The sequence below is a fragment of the Vicugna pacos genome, chromosome 13, assembly GCF_048564905.1.
Source record: "Vicugna pacos chromosome 13, VicPac4, whole genome shotgun sequence".
Classification (NCBI taxonomy): Eukaryota; Metazoa; Chordata; class Mammalia; order Artiodactyla; family Camelidae; genus Vicugna; species Vicugna pacos.
The window spans coordinates 53,677,704-53,700,651 of NC_132999.1; the positions used below are offsets into that span (position 1 = coordinate 53,677,704).

Genomic DNA, 22,948 nt, shown 5'->3' on the forward strand with positions numbered 1-22,948 from the left:
AGCACTGCAAAAGGAAGATTGATTTTAAGGAAACAAGGCAGGCTGCTAAAAGATTTCCCAATGAGTCTTATGTTTGATTTTGGGGGGTCAGTCTGTGCAGATTCTAAGACATAATAGTGGCCGGGGATGATTTTCAAATAAATGTATTTTTGTGGGACCACTAACTGCTTCGGAGAAAAATCTGAATTGTGGAAAGCGGCTCTGCAGAGATGCTGTAGCAGGTGCTGGCGGTGCCTGGCCGTATCCCCTCAGCTCGTCTCAGTTCAGTGCACACAAGCTGGACACCTGCCAGCACCTGTCCTCTGTTAGGTGGCTTTCTCTAGCTGCAGAAGTCAGCTCGGCTGGTGCACCCATGGCCAGCCAGAAATGCCAAGGAATTAGTGCCCCTGGGAAGGACGCTCAACCAGTGGCTGAGTGGAGCTGGTGCACACACACCCTATTCCTTCCCTGTGAGCTCTGAGATGTGTTTCTACTCTTATTTTTAGAGTTCCCCAGGGGGACGAAGTTCCACGCCCCTCGTAGTTACCTGGTTAGTAACATGCCCTCTGTGGGTGTCTGTGTAGCTAATTCAATTCTTGGCTTGCCTATTGTGTTTCCTAGAATGACATGAATACACTGTTTGCACTGAATCCTTATCTCAGGCTTGCTTCTGGGGAACTACTGTGACCAACTAGTCCCGATTTTCCTGGGATTGTCCCAGTTTTAAAACTCTATGTCTCACATCCTGGGAGCACCCACTCCTCTATCCCAGGCAACTGGGAGACAGCTGGTCACCCGAGGGAACCCAAACCTAGACAGATTAACCACACTGAGGCAAACAGATCACTGAACCACTCGTTTGAAAGCCAAGTATTGGCTTTGAGAACAAAAGAGCGGACACGTTATAGTTTTGTCACATCATCAGGTTTGACAGTTTTTATGAGCTAAAAGCCTGTAAGAGGACAGTAGCTACCATTTACAAAAAAGCCATTCCTTTGAGAACAGAAACACTCATACAGCCCCAGGGTTTGATTTGCTAATTATTTGTGGACTTTAGATGGCTGATGTCCAGGATTCCACGATGGCTGCAGAAGTGGCCACTGGGCAGAAAGGTGACATGTATTCCAAAACCAAGAAGTGCCACAGGCACCATGGGGACATTATGGGTGAGCAGGCAAAGGAGTCGGGTAGCATGTTGTAGGCACTTGAGGCTCTGAGGGGGACAAGCACCGGCCATGCCACTTGAGCCAAAGCCACCTGGGCAAACAGTGAAACTCTACGGCGGGCGTGCCCACACTCAACCACATTGAGACGAGGCGCTTTGCCTTGGGAAGCAGCTGTAAGCTCGAGACAGCTGGCTCCAAGCCAAGGAGATGTGCAGCATGAACAGGAGAAATATCACTTTGTCAGGTCGCCTGGGAGGCAGTGGTATTGAGAGGCTGGGGGCCGGGGGGGGGACATGTGGGTCAGGGAGCTCCATAGCGGGGGCTGGAGGCCTGGCCGGGAGATGCTGCCAAGCTCCTGACCTTAGGATGGAGCTCTGCGGATCAGATTATCCAGCTGCAAAATGCCACACACGCCTCTGCCCTGGTTATTTTTACACTGGCACCGCGGAGCCTGCTATAGCAGAGGAATGTGCCCATTTTGGTTGTTGATTTCTCTGGTCCCTGCTAAACTGATAGGGGGAAAAAGATCTGATTACCATGGCGGTGAGCACACAGCCTGTTTCCTGGGGTCACAGAGCCCTTCTCTTCCCTTTCCCAGGACACTAAGGATGCAGAATGCGTTTGTGTCTGGTGTCCATCCACATATGTTCCAATATGCAAGTAGTGAGAGGCAGCATTTGGACTCTGCAACGACAGGTGGTGGCGTGTCACACAAGTTTCAGCCCAGGCAGGTGAGCAGGGGATGCCCAATCCCCCGGGGCAGGCTGCATACAGATCGGGGAGACCTTCCAAATAAGAGTGGGGACCGTTCAAAACTTAGAAGAAACTTCCAGAGACCTTTCTGACAGCTGGAAAGGAAGAAGAGGAACCCCTGCTTTCTCAAACATCTGCGAAGCAGGTGAAAACCCACCAGCAGTTAGTCTTGGAACCAGCTACTCCATTCATCAGTCACAGTGGTGGAGGACAGCAGATGCCACTGGTTTGGCCCACAGGCAAGGGACAGGTTGGGAATATACAAGCGCTGACCAGAAATTGATGCTTATTTACAAGTCCAGTGTAAGTCTGCTTACATGTGGGGCCCAGTTTTCCCGGGATCCAGAGTTGGTCTTCTCGGTGGAAGGGGACTCAGAGAGAGGGCTCTGCCTCTGTGTGTAGCAGCAGGTTGGACCCTTGAGGGACTTTGCTGCAGGGACTCCCGCTGCTCCGCTGGACAAGGAGGCCACAGCACGAGCTCCTGCCAGAGCCCCATGCTGCTTCCACTCTGGCCACAGGGGTCAGCTTGACTCACACAACAGTGAATGTCAGGAAGTTCAGGGCAGACTTCAATGCCAGCGGTGCCTGAGGCCACACCCACAGATGGCAGGACCCCAGGGTGGGGGTGTGGCCAGTCAAGACACACCCTGCCTGGAGCACGAGGAAATTCACAAAGCAGACATCCTTCAAATACTTCTCACCAAGCTCCAAAAAGCTCCAAAGAACACCACCTAATATGTTTACTACACCACCCCAGCGTGCCTGGCATCCAGTAGGCTCTCAATAAAGGCTTTTTGAGTGTCAGTGCCCGGAGAACCCGAAGGGAGATCTAGACCAGCATTTCCCCAACTGTATAATCTGGGGAGAAACACCTTCTGAGTCACCTCGTGGAGACTGGCAACACTCATTTACATATTCATGGGACCGAGTAGCCCTGACTTCAAGAAATCTGTTTTCCTAGTGTTTCCCCAACATACTTGCCCGTGGGGTAGTTTCTCATGAATTGCTAATTCACCAAGAAACGTCAACCAAGAAGTAGTGCTGGACATGCGGATCTAGCGTAACCTCATCATTCTACCAAAGATGAAATGGGGCCCAGAGAAAGCCAGCAATTTGCCAGAAGTCACACAGCACACTAGTGGTGGAGTTTAGACCAACACTTAAATTCCCCAGCTCTCAGTTCAGTGCTCTTTCTACTAAAGGCCAGGTGTTGTTGGACAGTGCCGTTAAGCATTTGTACCCTCCTGATTCTTCAGCCAGGCAGGGCATCAGTGTCCTTCTGCGTGACCTAAAAAGCAAAGGTCCAGTTAACAAAGAATGTGGATTCATCCAAATCAATCCCGAGTGCAGGGGCAACTCTTCACCTACTTGAGAATCTTTGGAGCCAGCCACTTGAGCTTCCATGCATGTGCTTATGACCTAAGGTTCTTCTCTCTTCCGTAAAGCCGGTTCCTTTGGACCTCGGCTTGGCAGTCCTGGAGGCGGATTCCTGAGACTGCATGTCCTTTCAGTATCACTGAAGTTCTTTAAGAATGTATCTCTTATCCAGATGTCCCCCAAAGCCCTTCAGTTATCTGAAATCAAGGACTTGTCCCTCTGCACCCTGGGGCTCTGGGCAGCACGGAGGTCAGCAGTTGCTTGTGCATCCAGGTTGTCCAGGGCTCCAGCAGCTGCAGCTGGGGCAGGGTCTGAGAAGCGGGGGTGAGCCCACCGTCCTGCTGGGCTTCTCAGTTCCTCCTTCCAGGGGTTCTTGCAGCACTGGTTTTACACTGGGCAGGTAGCAGACCCCCTTGAGCCCTGGTCATTGTCCACACTGAGCTTGGAGACCCAGAATCAGGCTAAGCAGGAGGCTGGCCAGCCCAGTCCAGCCTGGTCATGGTAGAAGGGGAAAGAGGCCCAGAAAGCACATGGGACTTGTTCAAGGTCACACAGACAATCAGAGCAAGTTCATGGTCACTAAGAGGGAAACACATCAGAGGCAGAGAATCTGGGAAGATCAGAGCAGGGGGACCTCCCCCCCACCTCCAGCTCCAGGGCCCCCAGAGAGGAGAAGCCCCTGGCCCACACTAGTGCCAGGCGTGCCAGCTCTCACCCCAACAATATTTCCATTCATGGTGGGCCCAGAAAGGGCTACAACTACCTCCTCCCCCTGAAGCTGGGCTGCTGGCTGCAGTTTCAGGAGTGTCATGTTGCGGGGCAGGGAGGCGTGCAGGGAGGTGACAAGGTCTGGAGCAAGGGACTCCTCCTTCTTGGTGTGGGTGACTGCCTGGCTGGGTTCCTCCCCAAAAGGGGGATCTGAAACAGAACAGCCAGCCAAGCAGCTGACAGGATTTGCTATTACGTCTCCAGCCCCTTCCCCTCCTGGCTTTTGGGGGGGAGCCTCGGAAGGGCTGGGGAGGTAAAAGTCCCTCCCCGGAGAGTCTGCAGCACAGCGGGAGGGCAGGGCAGGGCTCTGAACTGAGGCCCAGCCGCTTGCGGGCAGGGTACCGCGCCCTGGCGGCGCTGCCTTTCTCCATGCACGATGGGTGTCCTGCTGGGGCCCCTCTCTTCCTTTCACTCCCTGCTGAAGACTGAGCATTTCTTGAGTCTTCCTGAGGCTTCAGAGCCCGCAGCTCCTCCACAGGTGCGTGTGCTCACAGGGCCCTCCAGATCTCCCTGGAGGGGGACATCTGGGGTAGCTTGGCGCCAGGGCCCTGGGGCCAGAAAGGACCGCTCGATGAGAAGAGGTTAAAGCCCTGGAGACGGGGGTGGACGGGGGTGTGGATTCAGTCTGGGGTCCCAAGCTGGTGGGCTTCCTTGGTGAGGTCCAGACCCACCTCCAGGGGAATCCGCAGGGCAGAGGAGACTGAGACCCAGCCCTGAGGGAATCTGAGGCTGCGACACACCTGTCCCCACATGGTGGGCCTGAGAGAAGGAAGGCCCTAGGGGCTCTCTGCTTTGAAGCGTCAAGAGTCTTTCATTTCACTGAAGCTGCCATCCCCAAAGGCACTGCAGCCAAGCACAGTTCTCTGTTGCAAAGAAGGCCCCTGTCTCTCAAAGTGTGCTGTGGCAGGAGAGGGCGTCCGCTCTCCCAGAATGCAGCTGGCACCGGGCGCCTCTCTAGCCCCTCGACACAAGTGGATAGAGCTTGCGTTATGTAACTCCTGCAAGCGCGTGAATTATTAACGGTGTCCTCTGCTTTCTCCACTGACTTCTGTGACCATGTCTCTTCTTTGGGGACTATTTTTGCACAGACTGCAGCTTAATTCTAACACCTCGGCTTGCAGGTGCCTCCCTTCAGCCTACCCACCACCTCTTCTTAGACAGGAAGTCACAAAAAGTCTACAGGCCAATACTAAAATATACGAAGGGTTTCCAAGCCAAAATAAAAGTTCCCCCTGGTGATTCTTGTAAAGTGCAGAGGAGAAAGGTTCTCCAGGCAGTTTGTAAGTGGGATTCAGGGTCCTGCACGGTCACTGGGGAGGCAAGTGCCTCCCTCACAGTGCAGCTGGCAGAGGTGGTCTCCCCGGGCCTAGAGGCGAGCTCGCAGGTCTGGTTACTTTCAACCTTTGGGTCCGCTCAACCACCCGTTATTTGAGGGGGCACTGTCCATGTGATCTTGCTCCAGGGAGAACTCAGGCTTAAATTGCACCTCTCTCCTGATCCCCCAGTGGCAGTAAACCCCACGGCTGCCCAGATGTCTGAGCAGAAAGGAAACTGAACGTTCTAGAGGCTGAGTGCAACCTCACCCACGTACTTTACAGGTGGGGAAACTGAGACCCAGAGAGAGGCAGGGGCTGGCCTAAAATTGCACAGTTCGGTGATAGCAAAAAGTTGGCATTGAACTCAGGCCTCCTGATTGCCAATCTAGGGCTCTTTCTAACAACCAATATATTGGCTACAGTTTCAAGACCCCTCACAGACCCCCAGGGCCCCCTCCTTTTTCCCGCTGCCCCAGCCCCTCTCACCACCCCCCACTACACATAATTCGGGTTATAGCAGAGCATGTTGAACTCCAAGTTCTCGTCCCAGTGCCGCAGAAGCACGAACAGCTGGCGGGCGGCAGCCTTGAGCATGCCCCGCGTGTGGCCCTCGGGCACCTCCTGCTGCTCCAGCCACGAGCTGGCCTTGGCGGCCACCAGCTCCCATTCGACGAAGTAGGAGGCTGAGCTGTGCTCCAGCCACGCCAGCGCCACCACCGTGGCCCACAGCTTCCCCGTGTGCTCGATCACAGCCCTGGGCTCCCAGCCTGGCTTGCCCTCAGCCAGAGGCTCCAGGGAGATGCTGTCACAGGACAGGTGCCGAGGTGAGGGGCTGGTGCCCATCTGGGGGCTCGGGGGCTGGCGGGTGGTGAGGGACACTCGGTGGCAGGTGAAGGGTGAGGTCCACTTGAGCTTCTCCATGGGGATGTGGATGGCCTTGCAGAAGGCTTGGTTGAGCAGGAAGGCTCCAGAGGCCAGCTGTAGAGACACCTGTGTGTGGGGGAGCTCCTCAGTGGGCCTCAAACATTTAGCCCATGGAGCCCCAGGCCACGCCCAAGCAGGGTGCACACAGCCTACCTGTTCATCTCCCCCAGCTCGCCCTGCCAACCTGGGGGATTTGCGGGCGACCCAGCCCAGCTTAGCACCGCCATGCTTTATCCCACTACGACTTCCAGCTGATGAGTTTCCAAGCCCAGCTCAACACCTTCACTCCAAACCTGCCTCTTATCCTGGGCAAGTGGGCCCAGCTCAGCCACTGGGACCGTCTACCGCCACCCGTAGTTTCTGGGCAGCTTACCTCCCTCTTCCTCCCTCTGCACCAGTTTCCAAGTCCCAACTTTCTAAACAGTTCTGCAGTCCACCATCTGCCACCACATGTGGTCCCTGCTCTACTTTTCTCCCCCTCCCTCCCCCCACACCCGCCCCATCCCCGCTCCATCTTTTTCTGCATCCTGGATGGTCTTTGTAAGGCATAGGCCATGATACTTTTTGGAGGCCATCAGTTCAGTGGTTTCAGTTTTCTCCTAGCGTAAATCCAAGCTATGATTTCCAAGGCACTGATTTATCTTTGACTCTCGCCTCTCAAGCTCCCAAGCTTTCTCCTCTGTAGGCTGTCGGCCATTAACTCTTTATTCTTCAGTTCTTGACTGAGCCATCGTATTCCTTAAGAAGTCATGCTTCATTCCTCCTTGACCTCAAGTCTGGAGTAAGTGTCTCCCCCCCTTTTCCATGCTTCCCTCTCCCAAACCCGACCTCCCCTGTCACAGAGCCCAACAATCAGAATTGCCTGGTTCCTTGTCGGTGTCCCCACTAGACAGTGTGGTGAGTTTATATGTTCACCTAGTTCAAGGTTGTTTCCCAGAGTCTAGCGCTGGGCCTGGCTCATCAAATACATGTTGAGTGAATACGTGCATCCTACTTGGTCACCTGGGATATTTGAAAATTCAAAGTGACACCATGTACTTGGGTATGAAGGGACTGGAGCTGGGCAGAGAAGCTCAAAACGTGTCCCTCCTTCTAGCACCTTCTAAGCCCCAACCCTGCTGGGCTCCAGATATGGCAGAGCCAGGCTCGCTTGGTCCTCAGTTCAGACTCACTCGCTCCCGACCTGGGCTTCTGACCCTGCCCCGCAGGCTGGGGTGTCTGCAGGGCCACTTGCTAAACATGGTGCATGTCCCAAGGATGTTCATTTTACTCGCTTGTGAGTCATTTCAAGGCTTATCTTTATGTATTGAAAAACAGACAGACATAGGTGGTGGAGTAGAATGTAAAATTCCCATGAATTTTTAAAGCGAAGATGGCAGATTGCAGAGAATTTTTGTGGCGCTGGTTTCTAGCAACATTTCTAGACCCTGGGTGGGGGACTCGGGCAAACTCCTCCTGCCTTGCTGGCTACGTGGGTGAGAAGGTCTAGGTCCTCTGCTCTTTGTGGATAGGGTAGGGCGGGCAGCCCCTGTGCTGAGTGTCAGGGTTGGGGTCTGAGGTCTGGGGCACTCACCAGTGGGATGTAGTCGAAGCTCTGGCTCCCCGGGACTGACTCTGGAACCTTGGTCAGTGGCTTGCCCAGGAAGCCCCTGGCCGCACGTGTCAGCAGCCTGGACTTGTTGAGGTTCAGCCTGTGTGGATAGAGCCAGGGAAGAGTGGGCACAGTTTCCCTGGTAGTGTCCCTGGTCACCCCCTCTCCCCCTCCCCTCAGCCCACTCAACAGCCTCAGAAATTCAGGGCCAGAAAGCATCTGACAGATGGCTTCCTTCCATCTCCTCATTTGACAGCTGGGGAAACTGAGGTCCGGGGGGGGTGCACTTCCCCCCGATCACTCAGTGAGTTAGCAGCAGCCTGGGTGAAGAGCACGGCAGAGTTCTTTTTAGGACTCTCTTTTTTGGGGGAGAGGTGGGTAGTTAATTTTACTTACTTATTTTTAGAGGAGGTGTGAACCCAGGAAAATGCTCTTTTGAGAGCATATTCTTATTCAGCCCAGTGGTCAGAGAGGCTGATGCTCACCCCCCAGGGGTACGTGTATTTGCAAACAAACCGTGGGCCTGGGGGAGAGGAAGCACATAGCAGAGGGGTTGGCAGTGGGATCTTGAAGGCAGTGATAGCTCTGGGCCAGGGGCGCTTTTTCAGATTGTTCATGACAGGCTGGGCCTGCCTTTGGCCTTCTAAGCCAGGAACAGTGCTGGGAAAATGGGGGCGGTATAGAGTAGAACCCCAGTGGAAATCCCACATACCTGGATCCAAAGAGAGTCTCTGAGGCCTTCAAGGAAGAAAAGGTATTGGTGGCCAGACTGCGCAGGGGACCTGGAGAGCCACAGAATGACAGTTAGGGCCTGACAGATGACCCTGTCTAACTGCTCACTGCCCAGAGAGGGAAACAGAGGCCCAGAGAGGGGCAGGAGCTAGCCTACATCCTTAGGGATCCGAGCTAGTGATTAGGCTGCAGGGATGTTTGGGATCCAGTTGGTATGGGGAGGGGTGAAAATATGTGGGTCTGAGTGTAAAGAACCAGGTCTCTGAGTTCGTTGGCTGGCAGCCCCTGGCATCTCCTGGAGGGTTACCTGTGGGGATAGTGACAGCTTTACATCCTCCCTCATCCCCAAGTAGGGACAGTGAGTTTCCTCAGTGGGCACATTGCTGGAGGACCCTAGGCAGAGTGAGGTGGTAGAGTGGGGATAGGAACTGGGAATTGACAGGCCTGACTTCAGGCCTAGCTCTGTCACCCACTTGCTGTGTGACCTTGGGCAAGTCACTTCATCTCTCTGAGTCCCAGTTTCCTCATCTTTAAAGTGAGGATACTCTGATTTACGTTGCGTGGGGCTGTTTTGAGGAATAAATGAACCACTGAGGACTTTGTTGGGTAAAGACCCTCCCTTGGCCCAATGATCAATCACTATTTCAATGAAAGAGAGAACTGGCAGGCTGCGCCCTCACCTTCAGAAGGCGCGTACTTCTCGTGGCCTGGAGATGCGGTCTCGGTCTCGCTGAAGGGCGCCGTAGGGCTTTCCTCCACATCTACAGCAGAGGAAGCCAGTGAGGCCTGAGTGCCCCTCTCCCTCCCCGTCTCTCCTTCATTCTCCCAAGGAGAGGGCTGGTCCAAATTCACTGTACCTGGGGATGTGCTGGCAGAGCAAGTTCAGGGGTCCCACCTGTGCTTGGAGGGGACTTCATCTCCCAAAGATACCACTGCTGCTCCACCACAAGAGTTGAACATGCCTGGGTGCAAATCCCAACTCTCCCAAAGACTAGCTGTGTGACCCTGGGAAAATTACTTCCTTTATAGGTTTCAATTGCAAGGATGTTGTAAGGATTAAATGAGATAATACACAGACAGTGTTTAGTGCCTGGCCCACGGTAAGTGCTCAATAAAGTCCTGAGCTATAGACGCAGCAGGGAAGCAGGGACAGGTCAGGGGCCTGAGGCTGGGGGTTGGGGCTTAGGGGAGAGATGGGTCCATGCCAGCTTTCCAGAAGACACCACAACATGGCACTGACCTGTCAGAGGGCTCTAAGCCTCAGTCTCCCCATCTGTAAACTTGGGGTAATAACTGCATATTGTTTGTTCAAAATGTGGAATCGGGTTATTATTCACACGATTATTATTTCCAGGGCTAGAGAGGGATGGGCAATTGTTCTAAAGGAATGATCCAAATTACGGAACAAGCTCCATGTACAGATGTGTTCCACAGAGACTCTGTCTTCCCTCTGAGCCCCTTAGTAGCTCTGTGTGGGCAAGAAGCTCTGTTTTACTGCTGGGTGCTCGGGGACAGCACAAGAGTGAACTAGTGACTGAAAGACTGGGGACCAGCAGGCAAAGAGCATGGTGGTTAATGCACCTCCTGGGCTCTGGAGCCAGACATGGCTAGTTCAAGTCTTGGCTCTACTGTGCATCAGCGGTGTGATCTTGAGTAAGTCACGTAACTTCCTGGAGCCTGTTTCCTCATCTCTTAATGCGGAGAAGAAACGAAACTCTCAGGGAGTGTTAGCCAATGTCATGCTTGCGGAGGGAAAGGGCTTGGGATAGACTCAGAGTTTAGAAGTCATACACACTGGCTGTGAATCAGAGGACAATTGGAAAGAAAGGATTTGTGATTTTGATGGAAGCCATCAGCCATCAAGGGCTAAGCTACGGATAAAGGAAAGGGTAGACCAGAAGTCTTCTCTAGACTGGGAGCCCCAGCTTGGCTCAGGGGTAGAGCAGGTTCCCCTTGGTTTTGGAGGCTCTGAGGGACCAAGGAGTTGGTAGAATTTTTAATTTGGAGGAGATCCTCATCTGGATCTCTACTCCTTCACACACTGTTCCTTTTTTTAACTCCTCAATGTCTGTGAACACTTTCTAATCCTTCAGATAAAAGGTTGTTAAGATCTGGATGTCAGGGTTGGTGGCCAAGTGGGACCTCTGATGTCTTTCCCATGCACGGAAGAAGGCAAGAGACCCTCACTGTACGTGTGAGGGCACGTAGGGGTTAGGACTAATGCAGCAGTTAGGCTGTCTTTAGTGGGACGAAAAGATGTGCAGACACCCCCGGACACAGAGGGCTAAAGCTATCCTGTGAATTAGTGCAAAGTCACCAAACGTCAGATCACGGATCTTCAAGGACCCAAGCTGCAGGCACAATGAAATCAGATGAAGGTAAAAAGAAAACTTTTGGGAATCCTGGGAGAAGCAGATGGTGGGACCCAAGCAGATGAACTGCCTCTTCGCGCTTTGCTTTGCCCCTTGTTTGTTAGGTTTCCTGGCATTCGGTGCCTGGGGGACTCCGAGGCTGGAGGCAGGCAACAGCCCCTGAGGTTGGTGGACTTTGAAAGGGGAAGCGTGGGCGTGTGCGCAGGGAGGCTCCCAGCCACTCTCCCAGCAAAGCTGTGCTAATGGTGGCATGACTGGGCCAGGCTGAGCCCCCATCTCAGGCCTTGGAGGGTCCAGGAGGCCTGGCCTTGCTCTGGCCCTGTAAGGCCCCGAGTGCAGACTCAGAGAGAGGCCTCTGGGATCTCGGACATGAGGTTGTGGTGACCCAGGGGCCCAGGCTTCAGAACATACCAGAGGTGGCTCTTACTTAGATTCTGAAATTTGCCATCTCCTGCTGCCGAGTCTTCCCTGAGCGTTGTCTGGGACCATCTGAAACCGGCAGAAGTGCCCCTCCACTGCCGGGTCAGGACCCGAGAGCTGGCCATCTGCAATGCAGCACCTTCAGGAGGACAAGGAGAAGGGGACAGGTGGGGACAACAGTGCCCATCTTTTGCCTCTTCCCCAAGGCTGGCAGGGATGCTTCTGGATTCAGTCTGTCCATTACCCAAAGGCGGGAAGACATTGTGGAGGGTAAGACCATGAGTTGTGAAGCTGGAATAATCTGGATTTGAACTCCAGCCCCATCTCTTACTAGCTGGATGGGGTGCTGACCATTCTGAGCCTCAGTTTCCTTATCTGGAAAATGGGGGTAATTATACTTACCTTGCCAGGTAAATACTATTGCTGAGATAATGTTCAGAAACCAGCAATGTTTGCTAGTTAGTTAAAAAGCTGTTTTTTTTCAGGAACACTCCTTCTCCCTTCTCTCCCAGTTTGCTGTCTCAGAAACTGAGGTCCCAGCCCCACTTGCCACAGGCAGGCCCCTCAAGTCCTAGGGTATCACCAACAGTGGATGGATGGAAGGAAGATGAAGTTATAGCACCTTAAAGTGTATTTTGGGAATCCCCACTCTCGGAGAACACTAGTTTGTAAGTTGTCCCTTAAAAAGTGAAGAGTTCTTTTGGAAAATAAGTTTTGAATAAGCTGCGTCCTGTAGTCCATTCTCTGAGCCCCCTGATGAATAGTAACCCCCTAAAGGCTCTGAGAAGTTCTGCAGCAAAGAAAGCTTTGGAACTTTATCTAATCCAGTGGTTGGGAATGTTTTTTCCTAATCTGGTATTTCCTGTTTTTGTGCTGAATGGCCATTAACAGGACACAGAACTAGGGTTCTAGTTTCCTGGAACACACTTTGGCATGTGCTAATCCAGATCTTAGTGGGTGGTGGGATTTGGGTTAAGATATGGGCCTGGTCCCTAAAACTCCCAGACTGTAGCTATGGAAGCAAAGAAAATGGTCAGAGATGGGCGGGCGGGAGAGACATTGGGGATTACCATTTGGGATGACAATGCCCAGTGGCACGAGAGTCCGGGCCACTGGCCAAAACTTGAAACCAGAGGAATTGAGGCAGAGAGGGAGGGTCGTTGAATATTTTGGTACCACGGATTAAAAAAAGGGGGCAGGCAAGAGGGATAAGGAAAGGCACATTTTGTTTCCAAACACAATTCTTAACAGGAAGTCTGCTTTAAAAAGAAAAAAAAAGCTGATGCAAAGGACAGAAAATGTAATTCAGGAAAGAAAAAGTACAGATGGTTCATAAACATATGAAAATGTTTCAACAAAGAAACTACAGAAATTCTCCAAAGAGAGATTCTTTCCTCCCCTATCAGATGGGTAGGTTTAGAAAGATAACCAATTTTCCGTGTGGATGAGAGTGGCCATCAGGATAAATAACTTTTGGGGGCAGGACCAGTTTGAGAACATACATCATAATAGTTTAAAACCAGGAAACCCTTTGATATGCAATTTGAGTTCTAAATGTCGTTTAACCCTGAGGAGATAACCAGACAGGTGCACAAAGATGTTCTTTGCAGCAGAATTTACGGTAATCAAAAGGGGGGATAAACAGAAGGTCTAATAGTCGGGCGCTGGTTAAATAGGTTCCGATAAACCTTTAAGAGGCAGCGAAGAGGAGTGGGAGAGAGCATAGACTCTGGAACCAGGCCACTGGGATTCCAAGCCTGGCTCTGCCCCTCTTGGTTATGTGACCATGGACTAGGTACTTAACCCCCTCTGCCTCTGCTTCCCCACCTGTAAAATGGGGGTAATAGTATCTTCTTTCCAGAGCTGTTTTGAGGGTTAAATGATTTAATATATATAAAGGGCCTTGGAACACCGTCTAATTGGCTGTTTGATGATAATTGCTCCCTGCAGTGGGATACTTGTTGCTATTAAAAAGAAAAGATGGAAAGATATTTTCCATACCCATAGTTTGTAAGATATAGCACACATTGGTATGATCCAAGTCATGCAAAATGATCTGCCTTTTAGATTCTAAGTATAAGTGATGTCATTTGATCTCTGTCAAACAACAAGGTCCCTGTATAGCACAGGGAACTATATTCAATAGCTTGTAATGACCTATAATGAAAAAGAATATGAAAATAGTGTTCAATTTAAAAATTTTGTCTTTTGATTTCTCTACATACAGATATCCCTAGAGAGAAGTCTTGCAAGGATGGTCACACCAAGGAGGTACTTAGCACTCTTTCTCGATGACTGTCAGTTCCAGTCATTTTTATTTATGTCTTTCTGTATTTTAGAATTTTCTAGAGTGAGCAGACACCAACTGGAAAAATATTCATTTAGTGGGCAAAAGGGAACAGGATGGTTTTGCAGCCCTCTGCAGAGCCCCTCACCCTCTGGCGGCCAAACCATCTTCTGGGGGCCTTTCAGCTTCTAGGACCTTCCCTGCACCCCTCCCTGCAGGCCTATGCTCCTTTGTATCCCAGTCTCCCTCCTCCGGCCCACTTGGGGGCTGCTTGGCCCTCAGAGGCGCCCTGGCCGTACACCTGCCTTACCGGAGTTGGGGTAGCTCACCACGGTGGGCAGGTAACGGCTCTTGCTTATATCCACAGGCACAAAGGCTGTGTACTTGCTGATAACATTGCAGGCCTTGCTGGTGTGCACGGCGTTCACCTGGTAGCGGCGGCCGGACCCTGCAGAGGGAGAAGCCGGGGTCACTGTGTGGACTTGGAAAGCCCTCCCTAACATGGAAGCTCTGGAAGCTAAAGGGAGGGCTAGATCAGTGGTCCCATCTTTGAAATTAAATAAGCCCTTAAAAGGAAGGGGTTACCAACTTGCCATTAAGGACATTAAAAAAAAAAAAACCCTCAAGATTATTCAAACCTTCACCATCATTTCATAAAATAAGGACATTTTAATATGAAAGAGGTAAGATAGCTAAGAATAAAAACAACAGTAACTTTCTTTAAATAACTTCAGTGTTATTTAAAAAAAAGCCCAAATCTCTATGTTTTCTGTATTCTCTATTTTCATTTTGCAGCTGTCTGATGAGAATCTTGCTGGAGGATTTCACAGGTCCCCTAGCTGCATGGGGACCATTGGTCTGGCCCATTGGGACAATCTTGCAGAAAAGATAGAAAGCCAGAGACGGACAGTGGCGAGCACAAGGTCACACAGCAAGTTAGGAATGGACCTGAGATCAGGAGTGAGGAAGATCTGACTCTGAAGCCCAGGCTGGCTCCACCGAACAGGTGAGCAGTGCCTGGCTTGCTGCCGCCAAGGGCTGCATGAGGTGCCAAGGACATGAAGGATGGACAAACGTCTTACAAACTGTAAGGTGAAGTGCTCATGGGAAGAAAAAAAATAACATATATAAAATACAAAAAATGTGAAGTATAAACAATAAAATGTTATAATATAAATAAAGCATAAACTATAGCAGATAATAGACATATTCTGTTTGTTTCTCTATCTGTTCTCCAAGTGTGCTCCATCAAGTTCCCAGGTATCACTTTCTTAGGAAAGTGTGCCCCAATTTCTGAGCTAAATTAGCCTCCCTACCATCCCTGTTATACAATTTCTCGAATCCTTGTGTTTTCTCTTAATAGCCCTTAGGACAAATGCACTCAATTAATTGTGTGTATAGTTATTTGACTAATGTCAGCTGGCTTCCTTGCTAGTTCATGTCAAGCACTCACAAGTAAGGACAGGGATGGTGGTGGCCCCTGCACTGGTGAGCCGAGAGTCTGGCCCCCAGCTAATCTGCACTCAATAAATGGTGTTGATGGGTGACTGAGAGGTCAGATTAGATGTAGGGGGTTTTGTGGGAAGGCAGATGTGGTCCCAGAGGAGCAAGGCAGGTGGAATAGGGTGGTCCTCAAAGTTCTGTCCGCGAAGCCCTACAGCCCTGGAAAGGGAGGAGTGAGGGACCTGGAGCAGAGGGGAAGGAGTGAGGAGTGAGGAAGACAGATCACAGGGTGAGTGGAGGAGCCCAGGGCTGGGAGGAGTGAGGCTCCTGGAGGTAGGGGGATGGGGGCAGATCAAGCAGGGGGTGGAGCCCTGGGCTCTGTGTGTGTGTGTGTGTGTTGGGGGGCAGTTGGGGGTCAAAAGAAGCACGGGAGGCAGAGATGGGGGACGGCAGGTGGAGTGTTGGGCGGTGGCAGGGCTGTAGGGAGAAACTGGGTTGAAGCCAGGGGAGGTGGAGCCACGAGGTCCTTGGGGGCGGAGAAGGGGTGGGGCGTGGGGGCGGGGCTATGAGAAGGGGGCGGGCCCACGGCTCGGCGCTCACCTTGCTCGATCTCGTCCTCTCGCTCCGCCAGCTGCTCAAAGTCGCGGATGATGGCGCGGGCCGCCAGGTGGTGGAAGGTCTCGCTCCACAGGTCGGCCTCGCGCGCGCCGCCCCTCTCGGGCCCCGGAGGCCTCAGCTCGAAGCTCACCTCCCACTGCAAACGCTGGCTGTCGCGCAGGCCCTTGACCACGGCCTTGCCCAGCACAGGGCCTGGGGTGGCAGGCCTGCTGGAACTGGCCTGCTCCTCGGACTCAGCCAGGGGCTCCCAGTCCGAGGACGTCTCCGTCTCGAAGGCGGAGGGATGATGGGACGGCTCTATGGGTGGAGGGACGAGCGACTGTGATCTGAGCTTCAGGACAGAGGGCCCAACCCCAGGGGACATCATCCTTCCCCAGGACGCAGACACCGCGAAACAAGTACAGCCCCCCACCCCCAGGGAACACACGACTCTTTCCTTCGGAGAGCAGGCGTGGCATGGGCTTGTCCCCAGGAGTGGGGCAGACCTGCCTCCCAGGAAGCTGGTATCTGAGGGGGCCAGATAGGGTAGGGTAGGGACACTCTGCAGGGAGGACATCTGGGAGCCTCACAGGCAGCCCAAGGGCCACGTTGATTGAGAAAGAAGGGTTGGTGAGGTTCTCTGGGAGCCATGGGCCATAGCAGACCACCCCCACCCCTGACCTGCTCCCCAGGCACAGGTGTCTGCCCTCCAGCCTGTCATCTGAAGCTGGGTTACAGCCTAGGATTCCTTCCTGTCCCCAGTCAGGTTTTGGAGCCTGTGGCCACTTACCCAGGTCCCCAGGGCTGCGGCTGTCTGAGGCAGGCTTCAAGCTGGACCCAAGATCCAGCTCTTTCATGGGGCTCCAGGCCTGGGTCTCCTGGCCTGAGGGCAGGAAGGGCTGGCAGCCTTGGGGCAGCAGAGAGGGCCTGCGGGCCCCTGGACCCCGGAGTCTGAGGCCCTGACTCAGGTCCTGGCCATTGTTCAGCAAGGGCTAAGAATGCAAGAGAAAGGGGAGGAGGCTGAGCTCCTGGTGGCTGGCCCCTGCCCTCTACCCCAAGGCATTGCTCTTCCCTGGGTACCCCAGCTCCCCTGTGCTCCTGGGGGGACTGCCCCCTTATACCCAAGGACACATAACCTGCTATTCACTACCCATGAGAAACATCAACACAAATAATCCCAAACCATGGATTAAGTCCAAACCACAGAAAACCATGGAAAATCATGGAGAATCACATACCAGGGGTAATATTCTAAATCCACTTTTTTTTTGCCAAAAGTTAAAAATTTTTTTTGTGTTTGGTTGCAATTATCAACCTTGCGCATTCACACAAGTGTGTTGGGGAGCATCACACTGGGGAAGAAGCCAAGCAGGGATTGGGGAGAGATGAGCAGAGCTGGGTTAGAAGCAAGCAGGAGAGAAGAGATCATAATAGTGTCTTTTTCATCTCAAGTATTTACTGGGAAGAGGACTATACCTCCCCATTAGATGGGGGCTCCTTGGGGCAGGGGCTGGGGCCCTCCTTCCTGTTTCCTCTGGGCTTGCAGTCCTAGGAATGGTGCAAGGGTGTGGGAGACGAAAGGGACTGGTCTTTCTTAGGTTGGTCTCAGTGGGAACTGGTACCCAGCCAAGGCTGCTCTCCCCCATTAGAGACTGGGATTCCCTTCACCCCTGCCTCACCATCACCACCACACTGAGAAACAGAAGCTGCTACAGTTTCCATAGGAACAGATTAGTCTAATATTGAGCCCCATTCACCCAACCACAGGCTGCAGGGAGTGTGTACGTGTGTGTGCATATGCACGCATGTTCATTCATATAAGTGTGTCAGGGAGCATCAGATTGGGGAAGAAGGCAAGCAGGGGTTGGAGAGATGAGCAAAGTTGGGTCAGAAGCAAGCAGGAGAGAAGAGAAGCCCAACTGCCCAGAGCTCGCACCAAGTAGAGCTGCATTTACAGGACACTGACTGTGTGCCGGTGCTGCACTAGGTACTTCATCTTTTAGCTGATGCCCGCAAGAGCCCTCTAACTGCCGTTATCTCCTAGTAACCATCTGCTGATGGCTGTTAGCTCAATCATCTGATAAGCTATTCTCCCCAGTTTCATAGATGAAGAAATTGGGGCTCAGAGAGGTTAAGCAACATGCTAGGGGAGCAGAGTCTGCCTGGCTCCAGGGTCAGTGTCTTCTAACCACATCGAGTGGTCCCGGGCTAAGCACAGAGAAGAGTCTTCAGGGACAAGGTGGGAGTTATCTCCACCCTTGGGGATCATAGAGGACTTACGTGTATGTGAAGGTGGGGAGGGATGTGGTTTATGGGCTAGAGTGGGAGGGTGAAAGGCTGCTTTTATGCAATCATAGACACACAGTGACAAAGCTACTTAAAGCCCATTCTTAAGAAAATGGGATAAGGCATACAGTTCATAGCAAACACCAATTTGATTTAGGACACTATTTCTTAACCTGGTGATTTTGCCTCCCTCCCCCGGGAACATTTGGTAGTGTCTACAATCATTTTTGGTTGTCCTGATTGGGGATGGTAGTGTTACTGGCATCCAGTGGATAGAGGCCAGGGAAGCTGCCCAACATTCCACAACACACAGGAGAACCCCCACAACAAAGAATTACCATGTCAATAGTGTAGGGGCTGAAAAACTCTGGTAAAGCTGGTCATTGGATGACTGGTCCTACTGTGGCTCTAACTTTGAGATGATCTTTGCCCTGGGTGAATGTACACCCCTTGGGATTTGAAGAAGTTGCAGAAGGTGATGGAGTGGGGAAAGCAAGGGTTTTGCAGGCAGAAGTTCCTGGGTTACCATCCCCTGACTGACTGTGTGACCCTGGTTAAGTCACTTAACCTCTCTGATCCTCAATTTCCGCATCTGAACAGAGTCGGGTGGCCAGCCCCTACATTCCCTCTTTCCCAAGAGGCGCTATAAAATCAAATGAGACAAGGGTGCTTCTTGCCAACTGGGAAGTTTTGTGAGCCGAGAATGGGTGATGTCTTTGATAACACTATTAGGAAGGTATCACTGGAGGTCAGGCAGATGAAGGTCCAGAAAAAGAAGGAAGAAGTGACTCACTTCAGTGTAAGTTGTGGTCAAGCTCCATCCTTGTGGTTGAAACAGGAGCCATAGCTCTCTCCCCACCCATGGCCTCCCTCAACTCCAACATGCCCTGCTTGGGTACCTGCAAATCAGTCTGCCACCGTGGAGCATCCAGGCTGGTCTGGTTGGTGAGGTCTTGCAGCTTGGCTTTCCGCAGTGGGTATCTCCTGGCAGCCGTTGTGGGGTCGCTGGCAATGGGGGCCCTTGGGGAGGGCTTGTGGTTGGTGATCTGGTTGGTGCTATATGCTCGCCGTCGCTGGGAGAGGTATAGACCTGGGCAGAAGGGGTGACAGGGGAGCCATCAGGGAGGAAGAATACTGGGGAAAGAAAAAGGGGCTTGTATATCCCTTTCTTTGGAAACTTCTTGAGTTTTTCACTGCTTGCCTGCTGAAATATGTGCAGGTGCCTCACCTCACCTGGAATTCAAAGCCTTGCCTCATCCAGCACTAATTTGTCTACCCAGCTACTTTTTGCTCCCTTTTCAAGGTATTATGTGCTCCAGACATACCAGTTGTGTACGTGTCTTCTGGGTGTCACACCTCCACATCTTTACTCAGGCAGTTTCTGTTGCCTGGACTCTCCTCTCTGTTTCTGCTTCTAAGAACTAGTGCCCTCGTTATGTTTGGTTAATATTCTCTGCCAGATATGCCTTTCCCTGGGATCCCCACAGTTTGTTAAACTTCCCTGTGGCCCCTGTCACTCTGCTTTCTATCAGAGTGTGATAAGGCCGATTGTGTCTTTCTCACTAGATGGAGAGCTTCTGAAGGACAGGTGCCATGTTGGAGTCATCCTTGCTTCCTGCACTGCACATACCCTCTGAAACTAATACCATAAACAGGCTTTGGGGGAAGACAGGACTAGACTCTTTCTCTGTACTCTACCTCTTTCAAGTTCCATGAGTTTAGCCAAGTTGATGAAATTCTCCAAGTCTCAGTTTCCTCATCTGTAAATTTGGTATAATAGTACCCGCCTCCACAGCTGCTAACAATTCAATGAAATTGTATAAAGTGCCTAGCACATAGTAAATGTTCAGTAAATGTAGCAATCATAATCTCCCTGGAGAAGGGAGTGAAGCACAAAGAGCAGCAGACTAACCAGGATTGGTGGTAGAGTCTCCGCTGGATGGCTGGGCATCTTTGTCCTGCCTCAGATTGAAGGGTGCCCCCACGCTCTTGGCACAGTCTCCACTATCTGGGCTGGGGCCCTCATCCTGTGAGTGGTAGAAGACAGAGCTGCCAGACTCCTGAGAGTGCAGCATGCTGTATCGTCTTCTCTTGTCCTGGAGGGAGGGATGTAAAAGAGGGCTTGGAGTGAGGCTTGATGTCAGGAAGGATATCCAAAGGGCCGGAAGGGGTGTGTGTGTGGGGGGATGGTGGAGGTCCCACCCTCAAAGAACCAGAATAATAGGAGAGTTTTTTGCTTGTTTGGGCAGTTTAGGCAGACTTCTGTTTAAGGGATGGTGAATGGAAGTGGTTTTTTTCATATTACTTATGTTGTTTATATTTTTAATTACATTCTTTACTAAATTAAAAAATGAAATTCTAAATGCTACTAGTGCTTCCAAATAGGTAGCCAAGATTAACAACATGAATCATCTGTTCCTTTTATTCCATTCTCCATAATATAAACATATAAAAAAAAAAGGGGCTTTTTGGGGTCATTTTGTTTTACAAAAACTGGACCATATTACTTACATTTATCAGTAGCTTGAATTTCATGCTTAAAACATTTTGGAAATCTTGCACATCAACTATTCTTTTAAACATTTGGCTGTACGATATTCTATCACCCTTAAGTGTTGTTTAGCATTCACTTTGTGGCCATTTTTTTTTTTTTGCCACCATAAAAAAATGCTACAATAAATCCTTGGACGTAAATCTATTACATCACTTTTATTTCTACGTGTTTGATTCTTAGAAGGCTTTTCTGGGTTGACAAGTTATGTATGTCTAATTTCATTAGTTATTTCTAGATTGCCCTCCAGGAGGGGAAGTCATGTTTACACCCTTTACCCAGCAGCTCTGCTAGTAGCAGGAGAAAGCATTGCCAGTCTCATGGGCAAGGAAAGGAGGATGGATTTGCTAGTCCTTGCTAGTAGTAGCTAGTTGATGATCTGCTATCTCCCAGACCTCCAAGAAGAGCCTAGACTGTGCAGAGACTTGACCAGCATTTTGTTTAGCATTTTCTCCCTGCAGTTGAACACTCTACTCTCCAAAACACATTGGCTATTACTGACCGTGGTTCTTACGAGATTCCATAGCATTCTAAAATCTGGAAATTTCAAATAAAATTCTAACTTCTCTTGAAAGACTGGAAACACATTTAACACAGGGCCTGCATTCCTGCCTGGCCACAATTTGTTAGAGCTGAGTAGGGGCTGACCATTTTAGACAAGGTGTGTGCTATCCAGTTTGCTATATTCCTCACCACTCCTCACTTCCTCTCTACGAACTCAGTGATAACGGCTGTCCCTCATGACATTGGCTATCTCCTTTCATTTTTACAAGTCCATTTCATTCATTTCATCCCTGTCCAATCCCTCTAGGCACTGAGTTTGTAGCTCCTGCTTAAAAACAAAACCAGATGACAAATCCTTTAAGGGGAAGTGGAAAGACTCACTAAAGAGGGAAGACAGGTGAGGAAATAGCTTCTCAGGTAATCTTCTACATTTTAGCATGAATTCCACCTCCTTCGGAGAAGGTCTTCACTTTTATGCCACTTTTGCCACCACATACAAGAGAATTATCCTCATAAATAAATAAGGCACAAATTCATCTAAGGAGATATGAGCTGACTAGAATATATGGAGAAAGAAAGCTGAGTGTGGTTGGTCTGAACTGAATTGTTTATCAAAATCACTTTGAGGAGAATAGGTAAAATGCAGGTTCCTAGGCCTTATCCTCCGAGATTTTTTTGTTCAGTAGACCCGGGCTGGAGCTAGCGTTCTGCATTTCAAACATGTCCCCCAAGTTCTTCTGCTGCAGGGGATCTTGAGAACCACATACTGAGATGGTGGCATTTACCCAGATGGTGTTACCATGACCGAATGTTCATGGCCTCACAGCTATACCACACAACAGTAAACTCAGATCCAGTTAGTTCCCAGCTGCCATGAATAGTCTTTCCAGCTAAGAATGGATTTGTGGGCAGGGTTCTGGACCCCCACTGATCCTTGGAATTTCTAAAATACTTACAGTTCTGAGATTGGAGACATATAAGGAGGCATCACATACAATGCCATACCCCACTAGCCGTTCTCCAGGGAAGAGAGAGCTGGTGCTGACAGGTGAGATCAGGACCTCGGTGGTCTCAGGGAAGATCCACTCCACAGTCACATCACTCAGGACTGGGGCCATGGCCTTCTTCAGGGATTTGACCATCTGTTGGGTCGGGTCAGAACACAAGTTGAGGAGATATACGAGCAGGGATATGTACAGATGAGGAGCATGAAGACCACGTGGGTATGAGCATGAGGTGATGTGAACATAGAATAAATGACAGTAGACCTTGGGGTGGCTTGCTCAGCGGTGAACATGCCTCTGAGCTTCTTAGACTCCTAAAATGTCAGAGTTGGAGCAGATCTTTGCTGTCACCTTCTCTAAGCTTAGCAATTTATAAATTAGAAAATCCAAGGCTCAAAGTAGAGCTGTGATTAGCCCGGGGCACACAGAAAGTCTGTGTCAAAACATGGACTAAGCAGTGATCTTGAGCAAGTCAACTTGCCTTCCTGGGCCACAGTTTCCCCTTCTGTTAAAGCGGGCTCATAATTCTCAACTCTCAATACAGTTGGGAGGATTATCTGGGATCCCGAATTTGAAGTCTCTGCCACATGATAGGTGTTCAGTAAATGACAGCTGGTTTAGCATCTAGACAGTGGTTTAGCATCGCCTAGGATGATTTCCTCAAATGTACTACAAAGCTGGAGAAAAATGATTTGGGGATTGTGGCAGCCATAGAGGGGTCCTTTCAAATCTCCCTTTGAAAAAGACTGTGCTTTTTTGCTGCAAGGAATGCAATTAGGTGACAGTCTCCACATGCAATGCCTCAGCTTTCAAACCAAAACCACACCTCTCCCTGGAAGTCCCCAGGGAACAAATGAGTGTAACAGGGATACCAGGCA

At 50.9% G+C, this 22,948-nt stretch overlaps 1 protein-coding gene across 2 annotated transcripts in view; it reads right to left on the reverse strand.

The window, feature by feature from the left end:
* Positions 1 to 900: 900 nt before the first annotated feature.
* The window catches only part of VWA5B1 (von Willebrand factor A domain containing 5B1), a 58,959-nt gene continuing 36,911 nt past the window's right edge, over positions 901 to 22,948 (reverse strand). The window contains exons 12-22 of one of the 2 annotated variants that reach the window (XM_072975228.1): positions 22,023 to 22,208; positions 19,924 to 20,107; positions 18,911 to 19,101; positions 16,516 to 16,717; positions 15,729 to 16,043; positions 13,996 to 14,133; positions 11,406 to 11,537; positions 9,287 to 9,367; positions 8,587 to 8,656; positions 7,857 to 7,974; positions 901 to 3,186 (exon numbers count right to left, since the gene is read on the reverse strand). In XM_072975228.1, the coding sequence (XP_072831329.1) occupies positions 3,151 to 3,186; positions 7,857 to 7,974; positions 8,587 to 8,656; positions 9,287 to 9,367; positions 11,406 to 11,537; positions 13,996 to 14,133; positions 15,729 to 16,043; positions 16,516 to 16,717; positions 18,911 to 19,101; positions 19,924 to 20,107; positions 22,023 to 22,208 (1,653 nt within the window). In that variant the 3' untranslated portion in view covers positions 901 to 3,150. Of the gene's footprint in view, positions 3,187 to 5,730; positions 6,350 to 7,856; positions 7,975 to 8,586; positions 8,657 to 9,286; positions 9,368 to 11,405; positions 11,538 to 13,995; positions 14,134 to 15,728; positions 16,044 to 16,515; positions 16,718 to 18,910; positions 19,102 to 19,923; positions 20,108 to 22,022; positions 22,209 to 22,948 lie in introns of those variants that run through there. The other variant, XM_031683749.2, reaches the window with a different exon arrangement.